The 19,187-nt window shown below is 44.1% G+C and overlaps 1 protein-coding gene across 1 annotated transcript in view; it reads left to right on the top strand.

Moving 5' to 3' along the window:
- Positions 1-19,187, top strand: part of col5a2a (collagen, type V, alpha 2a) — a 93,352-nt gene that overhangs the window by 46,940 nt on the left and 27,225 nt on the right. The window contains exons 9-41 of the mRNA XM_083777186.1: positions 1,067-1,111; positions 1,203-1,256; positions 1,707-1,760; positions 2,376-2,429; positions 2,816-2,869; positions 3,024-3,077; positions 3,272-3,316; positions 3,845-3,898; positions 4,341-4,385; positions 5,515-5,568; positions 6,164-6,262; positions 6,767-6,811; positions 6,923-7,021; positions 7,570-7,623; positions 7,767-7,874; positions 8,323-8,376; positions 8,809-8,907; positions 9,003-9,056; positions 9,187-9,285; positions 9,372-9,425; positions 10,729-10,782; positions 10,879-10,932; positions 11,091-11,144; positions 11,566-11,610; positions 11,950-12,048; positions 15,038-15,145; positions 15,442-15,495; positions 16,012-16,065; positions 16,308-16,361; positions 16,524-16,577; positions 16,712-16,819; positions 17,079-17,132; positions 17,516-17,569. Coding sequence (XP_083633312.1) covers positions 1,067-1,111; positions 1,203-1,256; positions 1,707-1,760; positions 2,376-2,429; positions 2,816-2,869; positions 3,024-3,077; positions 3,272-3,316; positions 3,845-3,898; positions 4,341-4,385; positions 5,515-5,568; positions 6,164-6,262; positions 6,767-6,811; positions 6,923-7,021; positions 7,570-7,623; positions 7,767-7,874; positions 8,323-8,376; positions 8,809-8,907; positions 9,003-9,056; positions 9,187-9,285; positions 9,372-9,425; positions 10,729-10,782; positions 10,879-10,932; positions 11,091-11,144; positions 11,566-11,610; positions 11,950-12,048; positions 15,038-15,145; positions 15,442-15,495; positions 16,012-16,065; positions 16,308-16,361; positions 16,524-16,577; positions 16,712-16,819; positions 17,079-17,132; positions 17,516-17,569 — 2,124 coding nt within the window. The remainder of the gene's footprint in view (positions 1-1,066; positions 1,112-1,202; positions 1,257-1,706; positions 1,761-2,375; positions 2,430-2,815; positions 2,870-3,023; positions 3,078-3,271; positions 3,317-3,844; positions 3,899-4,340; positions 4,386-5,514; positions 5,569-6,163; positions 6,263-6,766; positions 6,812-6,922; positions 7,022-7,569; positions 7,624-7,766; positions 7,875-8,322; positions 8,377-8,808; positions 8,908-9,002; positions 9,057-9,186; positions 9,286-9,371; positions 9,426-10,728; positions 10,783-10,878; positions 10,933-11,090; positions 11,145-11,565; positions 11,611-11,949; positions 12,049-15,037; positions 15,146-15,441; positions 15,496-16,011; positions 16,066-16,307; positions 16,362-16,523; positions 16,578-16,711; positions 16,820-17,078; positions 17,133-17,515; positions 17,570-19,187) is intronic.

Raw genomic sequence — 19,187 nt, 5'->3', positions numbered from 1 at the left:
CACAAAAAAACCCTGGGCCACAAGCACATCTACACGCAAACACTTGATGACCGAATGGAACAACGGATACCGCACCAAACAACACCACCAATCACAATAAACATGCAAACCATTCTCCAACTCGCACAATAAGCACAATCGACACAAAATCAAAACAATGTGTGTCAACGCGTACCTCGAGGAATTCTAGGAAATACGTCCAAGCTGAATTGGTACATGCATTGTTAAAAATAAATCACACACGTGTGAACTGAGTGGTGCAATTCCCCCCCCCCCCTCTCTCTCTCTCTCTCTCTCTCTCTCTCACTCTCTCTCATTAGAGACACTACCCCTCTCACTGTTTCTGGCGCCCCCTACTGCTATTATTAAGTCACATACTCGTGCTCTCACAGACAGACACACACACACACACACACACACACACACACAAACAGGTACGAGGACATTGCAAGCTGGTTGTAGGAGTGGTTGCACCACTCAAAAAACAAAGTACAATACATACGTGGTATGTCCGTTGTCTCCCTCTCCCGAAGGAGAGAGGCAATTACAACTTTGAAATAAAAACTCACCCGGGTCACTGACTGTGTGCCCATGGCTGAAAGGCACTTACGGGACTCATTTGAATAATACGGACTTGTCAGCTATTAAAACTACAATCCATAATTGCAACTATGTTACAGTCAAGAGGATGAATCTCGTGCCATCTACACTATGCCCATGTGTTTCAAATAACGTTATTGCCATTGCCAACCACTAGGTGTCTTCCTACAGTACATGACACTGGGATCGCAATGCATGGATGAGTAGGGAGACCACATCCAACCACTGCAGATGTGCTAATCATTTTGTATTAGCAGTTTTGTATTGTTACATCCTTAAAAAGTGCATCTGATAAATTGATTACACCCGGGCAAATATGTGTATTTGGTTGAATTAATTACTATGGTACTATTCTAATTTATGATTTATGCAAATGAAATGAATGACATGGAATCCGTGGGGTTTTTAAACATGCCTTGCCGTCTCTCATAGACGTCTAAAATCATGCTCTTAATATGTTCTTTAGGGTGAGGGCGGAACGCGAGGACCCCCTGGACCAAATGGCACACCGGTAAGTTCACCATTATCTTTAGTACTAAAGGTTGCTACAGAATATAATCTTTCTATATCCCTTCTTATTTTGTCTACTTTACTATTGTCAGGGTCATTCCGGACCACAAGGACCTACCGGAGATGTTGGCGATCCAGGAGGCATGGTAAAACATCTCTGTGCATGTTCTTTTATTCTATTTCTTCATGCCAATCTGATTATAAATGTGGTGTGATTTGATGTGCTGGCTCAATGTTCAGTATCACCTGTAAACCTATAACATTAACCACATTGTTTTGTTTTTCCTGTGTGTGCACATCCAGTAAGACATTAACATCCTACTCTCCAGTACATTGGCTGTCTTCATAGAATGTACTGTAGGCCAAATACAATTCCTTTAGTTGCAGGAAAGTTATAATGCTCCCGCATTTGGAGACACACAATATGCTAATTCAACGTTCAGTTATTATCACTTTGGCTTGATTCTTCCGTTCAGTGGTTTCTTTGCTTGTCATTTTTTATTTATTTGGTTTCTTTTCCAAAGATGTTGCTCTGTGTTCTATCATTGTGCAAATGGATTACACTGAATTAACAGCAACCTAATCCTGTGTTGTAGGGTCATTCTGGCCAGAGGGGCCCTGAAGGCCCACCGGGGAAACCAGGCGAAGACGTGAGTTAGTTCTGCTCTGCTGTTACGTGATCAATATCTGTGACTATACATAATCTATTCTACACAGTAACTTTTCATACATACTGTACACAAACCGCACATGTTTGACTTCAGTTACTGTAGGAACAGGGATGATGATGTTCAGATGGAAATGTTTTCCTACCACTTCTGTTTTTATTGTTCAGGTCAAAGGTCAGATCAGCATTTGCTCAAATATTCACGGGCATTTTAAGCCTTTAGTTAACGATTAAAGCCAGAACAATAGTATGTCGTCATTTACATTTTGAACAGTTCAGTGTATATTTATGGACATCCATCTGATAATTTAATTAATGATAAAGCCATGTGGACACAGCGTATGTTTTGTGTCTAGTATTTAATATGTTCACTGCACTGCATGTCAACACTTAATTAAGGACACTGTCATTCGTTAGAGGCTTTAAAAAATATTAAGCGCTAACTGGGGCAAGATGACAGCGTGGTCTGTCAAGAAAGAAGAAACTAAATAAAATGCGTGATTTAGCAGCGTATAAAAACCCATAACATTTCTACCGGAACCTCTTTGGCAGCGAACAGTTTGTGATGCACAAAACTGTATGTCTTGTCTTCACACAGGGAGAAGCAGGCACATCGGGAAACTCCGGGGAGATGGGCTTCCCTGGCTCAGCTGTAAGGAAATCTATGCCTCAGTTGAATCATGCATGTACAGTACAACCACAAACATATTGCTAAATAACACCGAAATATGGAATACAATTCCTATATGTTCTCCAAACATGTGTTGTGTGCAGACATTTTGCTTCAATGCATATACAGTAATTCATTAACCATTTTAACCATGTATTCTTCTGTTTACCCATGACTCCCCCAAGGGTCTAGTACTAGGCCCTCTCATTTGGTTCCTCTACGCAGAATCTCTTACCCGAAATTGATGATCTACAAGCTAACAATGTGTCGTGCACGCATTGTGATCTATTAGATCACAGAATGCTTGCCACCAGAACAGGGACGCCATGGTTCAAGTGGGCTAACTAATCTTCTATGGAACGTTTCAGGGAGGTCGAGGGTTTCCAGGGACACCCGGACCTCCAGGATTGAAAGGTCATAGAGTGAGTATAAAGTATTGCTAGACTAAATATTTATTTTAGATTAACTTTAGCTTTCTTGTGCTTATTTGAAACGACGATGGGACGGGGGACTCTTATGGTATACAGTTTCAGAACCACAAATAAACTCCAGGTGGAACGGGCTTTCTGATTTCAGGGTCACAACGGGCCAGGTGGAACGAAAGGAGAAAGGGGAACGCTCGGATCCAAGGCAAGTAGCAATCACAAACGTATGCATCGCAAACGTACTGTATGCGATGAGTCACAAACATTGCAATTTTGGTGCGCTAATGTCCTGCTATGATGATGACTGCCAGCATATTATGATCACATACTGTATGAAGTGTCATTATCCGTGGTCCATTTGCTGCATTTATAAATGTGGTTTATGTGATTTTTATATAGGGTGCCAATGGCCCCACTGGCCCAATGGGAGGATCTGGCCCCATGGTGAGTCTTTTTAACCAATATTAAACCATTCTGACCTGAGATCAGATTCTAAAAATGTCTATTACATCCTGACAGTTTCATTAATAAGGCTACTTTCGTGAAGCCCAGTCCCATGATTGTATTTTATTACAAAAAATAGCCAATCTGCAAGCTCACAAAGCATTGTAATTCATTATATTGACAATTCTTTGCTATCTTAGTTTTTATACATTTGGTGGTTGAGCCACTAACCTGTCCTGCACAGCATGTATCCATCCATTAACACAGTCAGTTCTGAGTTTCTGATTCTGAAATTGGCAGGTTTATATTGTACTGTACTGCACTTAAATGCAGATGAATAGAGGGATGCACTGTGCACTGTATGTACAGTACCCAATTTACATACAGTATACGCCCGTGAGCTTGCAGACTGACTACTAATCGGTGTGCAACACCAGCGTGAAACTAAGTATAAATCAGCTGTAAACATTATGCTGTATTTACTGCTTAGTTTTGGCAAGGTAATTCTGACTTTTTGGATGATTCTAGGGTCCTCTTGGGATGCCAGGAGAGAGGGGTCGTTCTGGACCTAGCGGCACATCTGTAAGGATCAAAGCCCTACTGTTTTTATTTTTTTATTAATGGCGATACCCAGATACAACAGTGTTGACCTTGAAGAGCCAGAGTGACACTGACATGAACACGCAGAGTTTCACTGCTAAATGCCCGCCCATTATTTCTGCACACACCCGTTCTCGATGTAGTTGTAAGAAATGTAATTTTGGAAAATAATCTAGTTTTTTTTTAATCTTTTTGCTCAAACAGCTGTAGAATCACTATGGAGGTTTTCATTTATACTTTTTTAGTAATTTTATTACAAATGTACAAATAATATAAATGGCATGCCATTTTGGAATATAACCTTTCATTCTGTGATAATATTGAGGTCTTAGTTTGGTGTGATTGTAGCCTACTGTATATATTAAAGTGAAAACAGCCTAACCTGTATGTCACACAGTCCGAGTGAACTGGTTTTGTCTTTTAGGGTACCAAAGGCCCACCTGGCAACCTTGGAAAATCAGGTCCAATGGTAAGTGTTCATTCAAGTCCGACATGCCAATCCTTGATGTGTGTCTTATTCGTCACCAGACGGTAATGAACAACAATTACTAGTATAATCAATCAATAATACAATCAATACTAGTACTACGCTAAAATAGAACCGTAGCAATGCTAACCACTTAAGCCCTATACTTGATCATACGAATATAGAACTATTTTAGATCTTATAGATCTACTGTATTTGATTTTTTTAATACAAATTTCCTTTGTTTAATCATTCCACCTATGCCCAAATTGGGATGCCGGGTTGAAAATAGTTAACTGTGGGGGCACGGTGGCTGTCGCCTCACAGCTAGAAGGTCCTGGGTTTGGTTCCCACTGGGGACGCTGTGGGTGCTGGGGGCGTGTTCTCTACGCCATGTCATCAGTGCCCATACCCGAGGCGGGGTTGGCGAAAAAGCCTTTCTGTGTGGAGTTTGCATGTTCTCCCCGTGTCCCCTAGGGTAGGTACCCTCACAAAAACATGCAGTAATCCTGGTCACTAAACCGCCTCCCCCTGGCCAGCCGGGGCGCCTGATGGTGGGGAAAGGAACTGGTCGGAATAACGTGTTCCCTCCACACGCTTACGTCGGGCCAGGGAAACTCCCCCCTGTCAGGTGAAAAGAAGCAGACTACTCATGCATAGAATGAAGCATGAGGTCAGTCCGCTGCCCTCCCCAGGTTGGCAGAGGAGGTGTAGCGCCCAGGATGACATTAGATCATTCACCTTTAGCAAAGCCCCGCCCTCTACCACTTAGACACTCCCACTTGGACACTTTTTAAGCCGGGCTCATTCATTCCAATGTAAATATCATGGATTTTACACATTCAAAATCTCTTACAGATCTGTCAACAAGGCCTGCCATATGCAGCACTGTAAAAATAATATGTGTGTGGCATTTCTTTTTTAAGAGGTTTGTCTAACGTAACCCATGTTATGCTTACACTAGCTGTGATTGGACCATAGCAGTTTGGGAAGGGGAAAAAAATGGGTTGCAAAATCGTGGGATAAAAGTTATTTAAAAAGAAAATAGTTAACTGTATCTCATAATTAACAGGATGTTCAATCCTCATTCATCAGATGATGCAGCATTAATGCTATTTCTGTGATCTGACAGGGTCCCTTGGGTATCACTGGACCACCTGGCTATCCAGGAACACCAGGAATGAAGGCAAGTGCATTATGATCTATCTATCTATCTATCTATCTATCTATCTATCTATCTATCTATCTATCTATCTTATATAGAAATTACCCAGTGACCGCTTTTCCTGCAAACTACATGCAATATGCATCATACTGTATCATACTGCCCGTTTCAGACGGGGAGTGAGTGTCACAGGCATTCTCACCTGGATCAGCGACGCATCTGCTCATGAGGGGCGTGGGCCGCGTAGCCTGAAAAATAAAAGCTCCCCACAATCCAGGTCTAGTCGCCCACGCCGGGTACGTGCACAAACGAGCACGTGCCCGATAATTTCAAGGGGCCGCTCACAAGAAAATACGCTTGCGTAATTGCCCCTCAACTTCTCTGTACGTCCAAAGTAAACGCACGCCTCTCATTGAAAATGTATTACTAGGCGCGTCAGTTGCTCCATGTCTGAAAAGGTCTTAAGTCTGCACTAATAATGTCATATGTCTGTACAGTGGATTGGTTGTTGATCTAGCTCTGTTGTCTGTGGATGCACTTTAGACATGCTTTAATCTCTGAACAGGAAAGCCTTTGTTTATGAGGAGGTGTGACCGTTGGCTCTTGTCTCCTACAGGGACAAGCAGGCTCCACGGGGGTCCGTGGTCCTGAAGGCCAACAGGGACAAAGAGGAGAGACAGGTCACCTGGGAAGACCTGGATCAACTGGCATTCAAGTTCGTTCCTTACTTTATCTATGCTTACACTTCAGATACTGTACGCTATACCACATAAAACTCACTCAGTAGTCAGTAATCATATACGGCAAGTGCTACGTATATACATTTAATGTAGCACTTGCCCTAGCCTCGACGACCTTGCAGGCGCATGCAAAGGCTAAAGTATATATTTTAGATAGCATGTTATGTAGACATAGTGTTTACTTTGTAGTTTACAGATATTATACTGTTAGACGGATGTTAGGTTCTTAGTTTACTTATGATCCTAGATTACTATTTCTATGTATTTGATGAATTACCATGTGTTCTTCTTGTTTACTGTAAATCGCTCTGGATTAAGCGCATCTCCTAATGCCAAATTGACATTGTAAATTGTATACTGTAGACTTTTGCTTTCAGGTTGTCAGATGTTAGTGCTAACGTGGCCTAAATGTTACATGGCTCATCACCATACTCCATAAAGGTTTTGTGGATCTAACTTGAAATATGTTCTGTTCAAAGGGACCCATGGGAACAGATGGGGGACCGGGTACAAAAGGTCCATTGGTATGTTAAAATCACTTCCTGTCCATGATATATACTCATCACAACTGATATATAATACACAATATAATATGTCTATCAGGGCTTTTTTGAAGGTTATGTGATCCTTTGCAGGGTAATGTGGGCACAGGAGGACCAGGAGGCCATCTTGGACCATCAGGCCCTCCAGGACCCCAGGGAAGCACTGGTCAGCCTGGTATTAAAGGAGGAGGAGTAAGTTGGCTTCTACTGCTCGCTCCACCACCCTCACATAGAACAGTAGTTCTCAACCAGTGGTCCGGGGACCACCACCCTGAGGGGGCTCCAGGTGGTCCCCAGCTAAATGATGGAAAGTTGGTAACCATGGACCCATAATATAGATCTTTAGAGTAAAGTGAAACCAAATGGGTCCATCTGGTTTAATTTTACACTCTCTCAAGAAGTTACATTTTTGTTAACACCTGCATTACTTTACAAATTTAGAAGTCTACACAATTAGAGAATGTAGAATAATTGTATTTTGATCAACGTTTGCCTGTTAGCTCTCATCAATACAGCATGGAATTGTGGACAAAATCCAACGATAACAAAACATTATTTAGTTTTGGGTCTGAGAGGCTAAATATCTGTGGCTCAAATGCAGAATAAGTAATGAACCTTGATATGAAATGGGTTGGAAACCACTGACATAGAATATATCCTACATAGAATTATTCATTTATCGTATAACAAACAAAACCATGGCCAGTTTGAGTTTACAGGATGACATGTTTGTGTTCTAGGGAGATGTCGGTGTAGCAGGATTCAAAGGAGAAGCCGGACCCAAAGGAGAACTTGTAAGTTCCAATAATTACATTGTTTTACAAGTGAACGAAACATGCCCTCTTTTCCTTTTTTTTCCCTAACCCTTTTTAAACACAGTAGAGTTGTCTAACGCTTTCTGTCTGTCACATTGTGGCTTGTGTCTCATGTGTCATAGGGTCCCCCAGGCTCTCAGGGAGTGATCGGACCTCAAGGAGAGGAAGGGAAGCGAGGACAGAGGGGAGACTCCGGCTCTGTCGGAATCACTGGTCCGTTTGGCGAGAGGGTGAGTCAGAGTTCTGCCTCACTCAAAGTGCAATATCCATCAGTCACAGGACCCGGTCATTTTCATTATGACCTCAATTTAGAAAATTAATCATTTTTGGAAAAGATCGCAAACACAATAAATCACTTTCAGCTAATTCAACATTAGTGTGGGAAATTGGATACATGCCCATTTATGCAGAAGAAGGTTGTTGTTGTTTCGGCCAACAGTAGGAGAATATACTATATACAACTATATCAACTTTGCCTTAGCAATTAAAATTTCATCAAACTTTCATTTGAACAACTAGCTATTTAACCACTTATGCCCTAAACGTTGTTGTATAACAATAGCTAAAATAGCCGATATACAAGCTTGAAAATCAGTAATTTTTTCTATTCAGTTTTAAAACTTTTGTACGAATCTGATGGTATGGAATGTTACTGATGTTTCTTTTGTTTTTTCTCAGGGAACCCCTGGTAACCGAGGATTCCCTGGAGCTGATGGACTGCCAGGACCTAAGGTACAGTGCACCCCGTCGTTTGACCCACTAACATACTGATTTTATTCAAGAAAGAATCATATAATGATAACATTGTTGGACCGCTGGCCTAGTGGTTAAGGCGCATCTTCACTTGTATCTAGGCTATCAATAAAGTTGGTTCGCCACAACATGTTTTATTTGGCAATAAGGTGCACAGTAACGTGATCCTCTAAATCTTTATAAATCTGGACGAAATCTGTACACTTTGTTTGTTATTTCTTTCGTTTACTATTGCTCTGTATTGTTGATGCTTCTTGTTTTGTTTTGTGTTGCCTTTTTTGCTGTACACAACATAGTACATTTTCTTTTTCATACTATTACCTGTAAGCTTGTAACCTTAACTGTTGTGCCGCCTCTGGGCGACTGATTTCCACCTACGGTATCTTATCCATCTCCATTTGATCTCTGAAGGGTGCCCAAGGAGATCGTGGAACCTCTGGACCAGGTGGGCCAAAGGGTTCAGGAGGTGATCCTGGACGCACTGGGGAACCAGGACTACCAGGTGCAAGGGTACGATTTGCTTCCCACGGTCCCCTATGCAATAATAACCTTTTTTCACTTAATTGGCTGGCTATTCATTGACACGTTTTTTCTCTTCTCTAAAGGGTCTAACTGGTACTCCTGGAGTCCAAGGGGCAGAGGGCAAGCCAGGACCATTGGTAGGTCTTTTTCCTTAATCACAAACTACTAATTGGCTACACAGTGTATTTTCAGTAGCATAATGAATGAATAACTTTGCTGATCGTGGCTCCTTGGTCATAATGTGAGTGCGGTTGGTTTCTCGTCTAGGGGGGTCCCGGTGAAGATGGGCGTCCAGGTCCCACTGGTTCCCAAGGAAACAGGGGTCCTGCAGGAACTATGGGACTTCCGGGCCCGAAAGGCTTTAATGTAAGGCACAATTTAACATCAATAATGATACACGTTTCTATACTAGCTGTATATCGAATAAAAACAATGTGTTTTAAATTCATAAGGGTGACCCAGGAAAGTCAGGAGAAGTAGGATCAGCAGGAGTGTCCGGTCAAAGAGTGAGTACCTTTATTATTAGTTCAAAATAATAGAACACATAATACCACCCTGTGCACCTCTCCATAATCAGAACACATACCACCCTGTGCACCTCTCCATAATACCACATACCACCCTGTGCACCTCTCCATAATACCACATACCACCCTGTGCACCTCTCCATAATACCACATACCACCCTGTGCACCTCTCCATAATACCACATACCACCCTGTGCACCTCTCCATAATACCACATACCACCCTGTGCACCTCTCCATAATACCACATACCACCCTGTGCACCTCTCCATAATACCACATACCACCCTGTGCACCTCTCCATAATACCACATACCACCCTGTGCACCTCTCCATAATCAGAACACATACCACCCTGTGCACCTCTCCATAATACCACATACCACCCTGTGCACCTCTCCATAATACCACATACCACCCTGTGAACCTCTCCATAATACCACATACCACCCTGTGCACCTCTCCATAATACCACATACCACCCTGTGCACCTCTCCATAATACCACATACCACCCTGTGCACCTCTCCATAATACCACATACCACCCTGTGCACCTCTCCATAATACCACATACCACCCTGTGCACCTCTCCATAATACCACATACCACCCTGTGCACCTCTCCATAATACCACATACCACCCTGTGCAACTCTCCATAATACCACATACCACCCTGTGCACCTCTCCATAATACCACATACCACCCTGTGCAACTCTCCATAATACCACATACCACCCTGTGCACCTCTCCATAATACCACATACCACCCTGTGCACCTCTCCATAATCAAAAACCATGAAGTATGTTACCATACTGACACAAACAGCGGCATATACACTGACACGAAACAAGACAGGAACGCCCAAAAACGTCCGGTTTTTTACCCTGGGCAGTATATGGCTGCCAATGCAACTTTTTCCAATCCTTAATCACATACGGACAGACATCTATGCCGATAATATCTAACTTGCGGAGGTAACGTGCCTTGTCCACGGGCAACAGATCTTTCAACGTATGGCATTGCAAATACGTTTGATAATCGCTATACTCTGCGCAATATTGTTTTGGAAATGCCGCAAATTGCATTGCAGTGAACGAGAGCAAATTAAAACTTACCCTGGGGGTGGTGACTCCGCCCTGAATACGCGTTTTCGTGTCAGTGTATTGTATCTTCATTCATACTCGCCCCACCCAAGTATGAAGGAAGAGCAAAATGTCTGCCCTGTGAATATGGTCAGTGTAGTTACAGTACTATGGTTGGCTCCGTTTCTTCTTTGTAGGGCCCGCCTGGGAAAGACGGAGAAGTTGGCCCTGCCGGCCCACCTGGACCAGCTGTACGTCACTTTTTGTTTTTTAATCAAAATAAATGAATTCCATTGGGCATTCCCACAGACATCAGTAATGATGCTTAAATGTCTTGTTTCTTCAAGGGTGTTGCAGGAGAAAGAGGAGAACAAGGCCCGCCGGGCGTCAACGGTTTCCAGGTGGGTTCTTTTGACTCTTCCATTGATGGGAAATGCAGGCGATAGATACAAAATATTCATAGGGACGCGGGGGATAATTAGACCATTTTGTCTGTCTAATAGTAAAGTGCTCAGATGTTAATTGTGTAAATGTCTGACTGTCCTTTTTGTGATTCTAGGGTTTGCCTGGCAACCAAGGGCCACCTGGAGAGTCGGGAAAACCTGGTGATCTGGTGAGTGTGATTAAAACGACATGCACATGTGACACGTATCACTGTATACATATGTGTACCTACTGTACAGATAAGGACCACACGTCATGGCCATGCTGGCTTGTGGTGGACCCTTACGGGTGCTTTTGGTTCCATTTGTACACTCTCAACATTATGGTAGTCCTTTTGAGAACGTTTAAGAACCACTAGTACTAGTTGGGCTCCTAATGTGCCATAGTATCATAGTAAATAAGTGTAATACATATTCTGCAGAAAACCTGGAGACTTGACATTAATTGGGTATTATGATCGAAATGAGAACGTCATAATGGTGTGTGTAAAACAGAACATCTCAAGTCTTTGCCATGAACACATTTATCCATGTACGGACATAATTAATTAATAATTGAAGAAATAACGTGTTGTTGTCTGCTTCACGTAGGGTATTCCTGGAGAAGGAGGTGCTGTGGGTCAGATTGGACCGAGGGTATGTATAACTAAGAATGCATGAAGCCTGGAGATAAAATGGCATGCAATGCTTGATTGATTGATGGAAATCTTTATTCACATTCACAGTATGTAGAATGGGTACATTTCAAACGAAAGCACAAGTACAAAAACGGCTACGAGGATGAAACCAGAAAAGTACAAATTGTTAACTAAGACATACAAATATGCACATCATATACAGTTAAAGAAGGAGTCTAGGGATTGACATTTCTTAAGGGCGTTCCACATTTTACTGACGCTTCACGGCTGAACCAGTTGAAATTGAAACGCACCAAAATAATGTGACACTGAACGATACCGATTGATTCACCCACAGGGAGAACGTGGCATTCCCGGAGAGAGAGGAGAACTTGGTGCGACCGGTCTGCCAGGAGCCAAGGGAATCCCCGGTGCCCCAGGCCCAGACGGGCCAAAGGTACCAAATTACATCTGAGTGATTGACCAGCAATGCTGAAGGATAACCACGTATGAGAAGTCAGTTCCATAGGGGGGGGGGGGGGGGCTCACAGAGAAAGCCTGAGATGGAGAGCGAAGAGACAAAAAGAGAGAGATCATTGAGAGAGAGAGAGAGAGAGAGAGAGAGAGAGAGAGAGAGAGAGAGAGAGAGAGAGAGAGAGAGAGAGAGAGAGAGAGAGAGAGAGAGAGAGAGAGAGAGAGAGAGAGAGAGAGAGAGAGAGAGACATGATGACTGATAGTGGCATCTGCAACTGAATAACTCTCATTACTTCACGTGCCAACCACCCAGGACAGCATGAAATAGATTCCACCCAAACAACCACCACCATTGCTTCGATGTTGTCGGGTGGAAAGTGGAAACCATGTATGTCCAAAACCGTTCAACTTTTCTTTTCTTTTTTTTATCGTGAAAATAGCAGATCTACACATTAGTGACACATTTTGAACTTGTAGATCGGCTATTTTCATTCCTTTTGCGTGACACTCTTGTGTGGTGGAGAAAACAATTGTTTGTGAATGAGCAACATGATTCAACATCTCTCTGACTCTCTCTGACTCTCTCTCTCTCTCTCTCTCTCTCCAGTGTGTTGCATGGAAATGGAGTATCCAACTGCAATGCTATTGTTAAAGTTGTGTTAAAGCTGCCAAACAATTGTATTAATGGCATTTATAACATTTCGACCATATAGGTCTTCAGCAGGCAATTATTATTTTTTCTGACAAGGAGGAAACTTGTCAGAAGATTATACAAAAGTCATTGGTAATGACAATGAATAGCACCTGTGAGTCCGAAGAAACGACCAAGCTGATAATCCAATCACAGGGACAGACAAGTGGTCAATGTCTGGGCAGACATTACACAATCAATAAAGGAGCTGAACTGGGACTGCCATGTCACTGCAGTTTTAAAACAGGCCCAACAGCTCTTGTATGGACTCAGGCGTCTGAAACAATTCTACTTACAATTCTAATTACTTGTGCGCTCTGCTTGCGCAAGTAATAAAGAATAATCAATAGAAGGTTGAAGGAATAGAGGGCTAACCCAGAATGAATAAAAGTAATTGACAGTGAACAGTGAACTTCCTATTTTACATAATGTACTTGGAAAATATTTTATCCTGTTAAATGTGGATACGTTTATTTCAGACTTAGAGCTCGTCATTGGAGTGGTGCATGGCTCTTTTATTTTTCTGAAGTTGTAGCTAATACAAATAGAACACAAGTGAACAAGTGCACGGTGAGAAGAGTCTTTTGTGGGGGTCGGTGGAGTCTTCAATAATCCTCAGTGATTTTTTGAGGCAACGCTGGGTGTAGAGGTCCTCCAGGCTGGGTGTAGAGGTCCTCCAGGCTGGGTGTAGAGGTCCTCCAGGCTGGGTGTAGAGGTCCTCCAGGCTGGGTGTAGAGGTCCTCCAGGCTGGGTGTAGAGGTCCTCCAGGCTGGGTGTAGAGGTCCTCCAGGCTGGGTGTAGAGGTCCTCCAGGCTGGGTGTAGAGGTCCTCCAGGCTGGGTGTAGAGGTCCTCCAGGCTGGGTGTAGAGGTCCTCCAGGCTGGGCGTAGAGGTCCTCCAGGCTGGGCGTAGAGGTCCTCCAGGCTGGGCGTAGAGGTCCTCCAGGCTGGGCGTAGAGGGCCTCCAGGCTGGGTGTAGAGGTCCTCCAGGCTGGGTGTAGAGGTCCTCCAGGCTGGGCAGCTCACACCCAGTGATCTTGATCTGGCAGTGCGGACGACCCTCCTCATCGCCTTGCGGTTTCTGTCCGTGCAGCTGCCGTACCACGATGTGAAGCTGCCTGTCAGGAGGCTCTATTGTGCCTCTGTAGAAGTCCCTGATGATTGTGTTGGGTCTCAGGCCGAATTGTTTCAGACGCCTGAGTCCATACAAGAGCTGTTGGGCCTGTTTTACAACTGCAGTGACATGGCAGTCCCAGTTCAGGTCCTTCTCAATGTTCATCCATCCATCCATCCAACTTCAACCGCTTATCCGTTCCGTAGTCAGCTCCACCAGAGAGCTCCAGACTTCCCTCTCCAGGGCAACATTAGTGACTTCCTCCTGGGGGATCTCTCGTGTGACTGAACTTCTCACCCTATCTCTAAGGGCCAGCCACCCGTTGAAGAAAACTCATTTCGGCCGCTTGTATTTGCGACCTTATTCTTTCGGTCATGACCCACACTTCATGACCATAGATGAGAGTAGGAACGAAGATTGCTCGGTAGACAGAGAGCTTTGCCTTCTGGCTCAACTCTCTTTTCGTCACAACAGTGCGGTACAGCGACTGCAATACCGCCCCTGCCGCTCCGATTCCCCAGCTGATCTCCTTCTCCGTCCCGCCCTCACTCGTGAACAAGACCCTTCTCAATGTATTTGAAAGTGTCCACCCTTTCCACCACTGAGCCATTGATGGTGACTGGTTGGAGCTCATCCTTCTTTGTCCTATAGTCCACTACAATCTCTTTGGTCTTTTTAACGTTCAGATAGGTGATTGTCCGTGCACCACTGCTCCAAGGTGGCCACCTCCTCCCCTGTAGGCCGAGCAGGGAGGAGGTGGCCACCTTGGAGCCGCCGGAGATCAAATCCTGCCGTGTCGTCAGCAAACTTCACAACATGTTTTGACTCCTGGGTCACAATGCAGTCGTAGGTGTACTGTACAGGGAGTACAGGAAAGGGTTGAGGACACAGTGGTATCCAAATGCTGACGGTTAGTGTGGAGGACGTACACCATCCACTCTCACTGTCTGGGGGCGGTCTGTCAGGAAGCTCTGAATCCAGTCGCACAGTGACGTGTTCAGGCCCAGGTCCCGGAGCTTTAGTGTTTAGATACCCGCTAAGCATCAAACCTAGCCTCTGACTAAACAACATAGCTGGCAAGTCCTAGCTACTAAGCTACGTGAAGAACCCTTACTTACTACTAATTACATTTGTCAAATAACTCTAGAATTCCTTGTTTGTCTCCATAGGGTAGCCCCGGTCCAACTGGCGCACTAGGTGACCTGGGACCTCCAGGTCTTCAGGGAATGCCAGGAGAGAGGGGCATCTCTGGCTCACCTGGGCCAAAAGGAGACAGAGTAAGTACCCCTGTACACTTCAACATATTTCTGTTATGTTGTATATGGTGTCTTTGGTCAAGTAGCTCAAGAAACTAAATGTGTGCAAATAGTTCTACGCAATCATACAGTATGACTCAGCTTCACTATGTAGGCTACTTATTTCAACAAGTTTGTTTTCATTCAACTCTGTGAAACTGACATTGTACCTCGTGTTGGACTTACCAGAAACATTATTGTTCTTGCTTCGATGTCTGGAGAGTTGTGCATCCAGGAACTGTTCAAAGTGTCTAATGTCTGTGTCTCTGTCTCTGTAGGGGGCACTGGGTGATAAAGGCTCAGAGGGTACAGCTGGTAATGACGGCGCACGGGTAAGAAGATCTATTGTTGTTTAAACACATTTAATCATAATATAGCGGTATTGTGGGGAAAACCTACTTAACCATACTTCATAATATAGCGGTATTGTGGGGAAAACCTACTTAACCATACTTCATAATATAGCGGTATTGTGGGGAAAACCTACTTAACCATACTTCATAATATAGCGGTATTGTGGGGAAAACCTACTTAACCATACTTCAGACTATTTGAATGGATGTGTTATCCAATGGAGAGGAGCCTTGAAACTGGTCACAGCATGCCCACTACATGCCTTGCTACTGTACATTCAGTAGACTGGACAACATGTTTCATAGTAAACATGTTGTCCAGTCTACTGTACATTCAGTAGACTGGACAACATGTTTCATAGTAAACATGTTTTATAGTAAACATAGTAAACATGTTTCATAGTAAACATGTTTCATAGTAAACATAGTAAACATGTTTCATAGTAAACATGGTAACATGGATATATCCCTAACCAGCTTCTTTTCACATCACAGGGTGCTCCAGGTCTCGTTGGCCCAGTTGGATCTGCAGGGCCCAGTGGTGAAAAGGTACAGTATAATGCCCTATTTCTCATGACCTGGTAATGAAGTGTATGACGTGAGTTGGTTTAGAAACACGTTGCAGTATTGTTACTAAAGTACAGCTTAAGAGTTTGTCAGTTATTTGTTGGGACTATAGTTAGTTTGTTGAGGCCAATTCTTGTATTTGTTTTTGCGTGCATCACAAGCGAGCACAATGCCACAATATGAAAGACAATGTGATTATCATTAGAAATGTGATCTATCCACAGGGAGAACCTGGACCCAAAGGACCACATGGTCCTCCCGGATCCAGAGGAACGACTGTAAGTAGTCTATGATGGAGAGACATATTAATGTTTTGATGTGTTCAGTGTCTTTAGACTTCTTAATGAAGACCATGACATTACTGCAATCCCACCAAGTGTTGTATTAATACCTTCATACAATATGTTTTTGTTTTTTTTCCACTTACTTTTTCATTTTAGGGATCTCGTGGTGACCCCGGTCCCATCGGTGCTGTTGGATTTGCCGGACCACCTGTAAGTATTAAGCGATTAATGAATCACTTAAACAGAGAGAGTGAGAGAAAGAGAGATGATGATTATATAGTATAGTGATGATTAATAGTGAAATTAGTGATAGCATGTAATCTAAATGTACATGACCTTTTCAGGGCCCTGATGGTCAACCTGGAGTCAAAGGAGAGCTTGGAGAGCCAGGTCAGAAGGGAGACGCTGGGTCTCCAGGGCCCCAGGGATTGGCTGGTGCCCATGGACCTCCCGTGAGTTGGAGACAGACATATTGTACACCGTAACCGTACAGTACATGGGACAAGGCTCCTAACAGTAACCTAACAGTAACCTAACAGTACATGGGACAAGGCTCGCTTGATAAACTACAAGCTAAAACACCTGTGACATTGTGCTGACATGCTAGGGAAGGAAGGAAAGCATCTATTCATCAGACTGACTACCTATGCTATGCTACCTGAATACATGTGCTACTGATGGCCTTTTTCTAAGAAACTATTGCTGTTCTAGGGTCCAACTGGTGTTGCTGGACTGAAAGGTGGAAGAGGAACGCAGGGTGCCCCGGTAAGACATTCTGCCTCCCCTCCGCCCTCACCAAATTAAGTGCCATTTTGTAACCAAATATTTCAACCTATCATTGTCTATATCATGGTGGCCAGCATGAGTTTGACTTTGTCAAATATGGACAAATTATTCTAGAATGAAAGCATAGTATAACACAAGCACTAAGCAAACACTCTAGAATCCTAATGCATTTGGTGTCATTTTCCTGTCCCTAGGGTAGAATCCTAATGCATTTGGTGTCATTTTCCTGTCCCTAGGGTAGAATCCTAATGCATTTGGTGTCATTTTCCTGTCCCTAGGGTAGAATCCTAATGCATTTGGTGTCATTTTCCTGTCCCTAGGGTAGAATCCTAATGCATTTGGTGTCATTTTCCTGTCCCTAGGGTCCTACTGGTTTCCCCGGCTCGGCAGGGAGGGTGGGCCCACCAGGGTCAACAGTAAGTACTGTAATAATATGTAATACTTTTCAGGGAGATATGACTTGTGACCAATCAGCAATGGGCCTTAACCCATTCTGACCTGAGATCAGATTCATACGAGGTTTCCACTGGACACACACTGGTCTGATTATAACCCATTCTGACCTGAAATCAGATTCTAAAAATGTCAGTCGTTCTTCGATTTTTCAAAAATAGCAGACCTACAAGCTCGTATCGCGCCACTCGGTGGCGCGATATGAGCTTGTAGATCTGCTATTTTTCAATAGCTAAAGCATAACATAATGCTAACACCAAAATGGGTGCCCGTTCAGAATGGGTTAAATCGGTAGAGAGACAGATGTTCACTCTCAAATCTCAACGCTAACACAATTTAATTAATTGCCCAGCTGCAATATGGCCATTTGGCTGTCCTTAATTGACCTTAAAAAGCTACTGTGTAGGTTCACCAGCAATAATGTACTACAGTGTGTAACCAAGGCCATTATTCTTTTGTTTTGTTTAAGATATCTTTGGGCCTTTTTCTTTTAGAGCGGATTCACACTATGGTCATGGGTGCTCATGCACTCGGGACCACATTCCGCTAGTGTTTGAGTAGCGCGAGCCGTGGAAAAAAACATAAACAAAAAAACACATGCGCTGCAGCTAGGACAAGCATACCAAGGGTTAGTCAGTGACGTCACAGTTAACATACCATATGTACGTGATGTCACCGTGATACAGACGAGAGACAACATTACATTGCGCTGTTTCAAAGACCATCAGCGCAGCGCACACTGCCCCATAGTCCACAGCGCCCTCCGTGTGAGGCACATACGTTGAATGAAGGGTACCCGTCTGAGGCACATCAGTTGAATGAAGGGTACCCGGGTGTGAAGGGTAATGAAGGGTACCCGGGTGAGGCACATACGTTGAGTGAAGGGTACCCGGGTGAGGCACATACGTTGAGTGAAGGGTACCCGGGTGTGAAGGGTAATGAAGGGTACCCGGGTGAGGCACATACGTTGAGTGAAGGGTACCCGGGTGAGGCACATCAGTTGAGTGAAGGGTACCCGGGTGAGGCACATCAGTTGAGTGAAGGGTACCCGGGTGAGGCACATCAGTTTAATGAAGGGTACCCGGGTGAGGCACATCAGTTGAGTGAAGGGTACCCGGGTGAGGCACATCAGTTTAATGAAGGGTACCCGGGTGAGGCACATCAGTTGAGTGAAGGGTACCCGGGTGAGGCACATCAGTTGAGTGAAGGGTACCCGGGTGAGGCACATCAGTTGAGTGAAGGGTACCCGGGTGAGACACATCAGTTTAATGAAGGGTACCCGGGTGAGGCACATCAGTTGAGTGAAGGGTACCCGGGTGAGGCACATCAGTTTAATGAAGGGTACCCGGGTGAGGCACATCAGTTGAGTGAAGGGTACCCGGGTGAGGCACATCAGTTGAGTGAAGGGTACCCGGGTGAGGCACATCAGTTGAGTGAAGGGTACCCGGGTGAGGCACATCAGTTTAATGAAGGGTACCCGGGTGAGGCACATCAGTTGAGTGAAGGGTACCCGGGTGAGGCACATCAGTTGAGTGAAGGGTACCCGGGTGAGGCACATACGTTGAGTGAAGGGTACCCGGG

This window comes from Protomyctophum parallelum (genome assembly GCF_964188405.1).
Source record: "Protomyctophum parallelum genome assembly, chromosome: 11".
NCBI lineage: Eukaryota > Metazoa > Chordata > Actinopteri > Myctophiformes > Myctophidae > Protomyctophum > Protomyctophum parallelum.
Note: the sequence above shows the minus strand (reverse complement) of the source record. Positions and strands in the feature narration are given on the sequence as shown.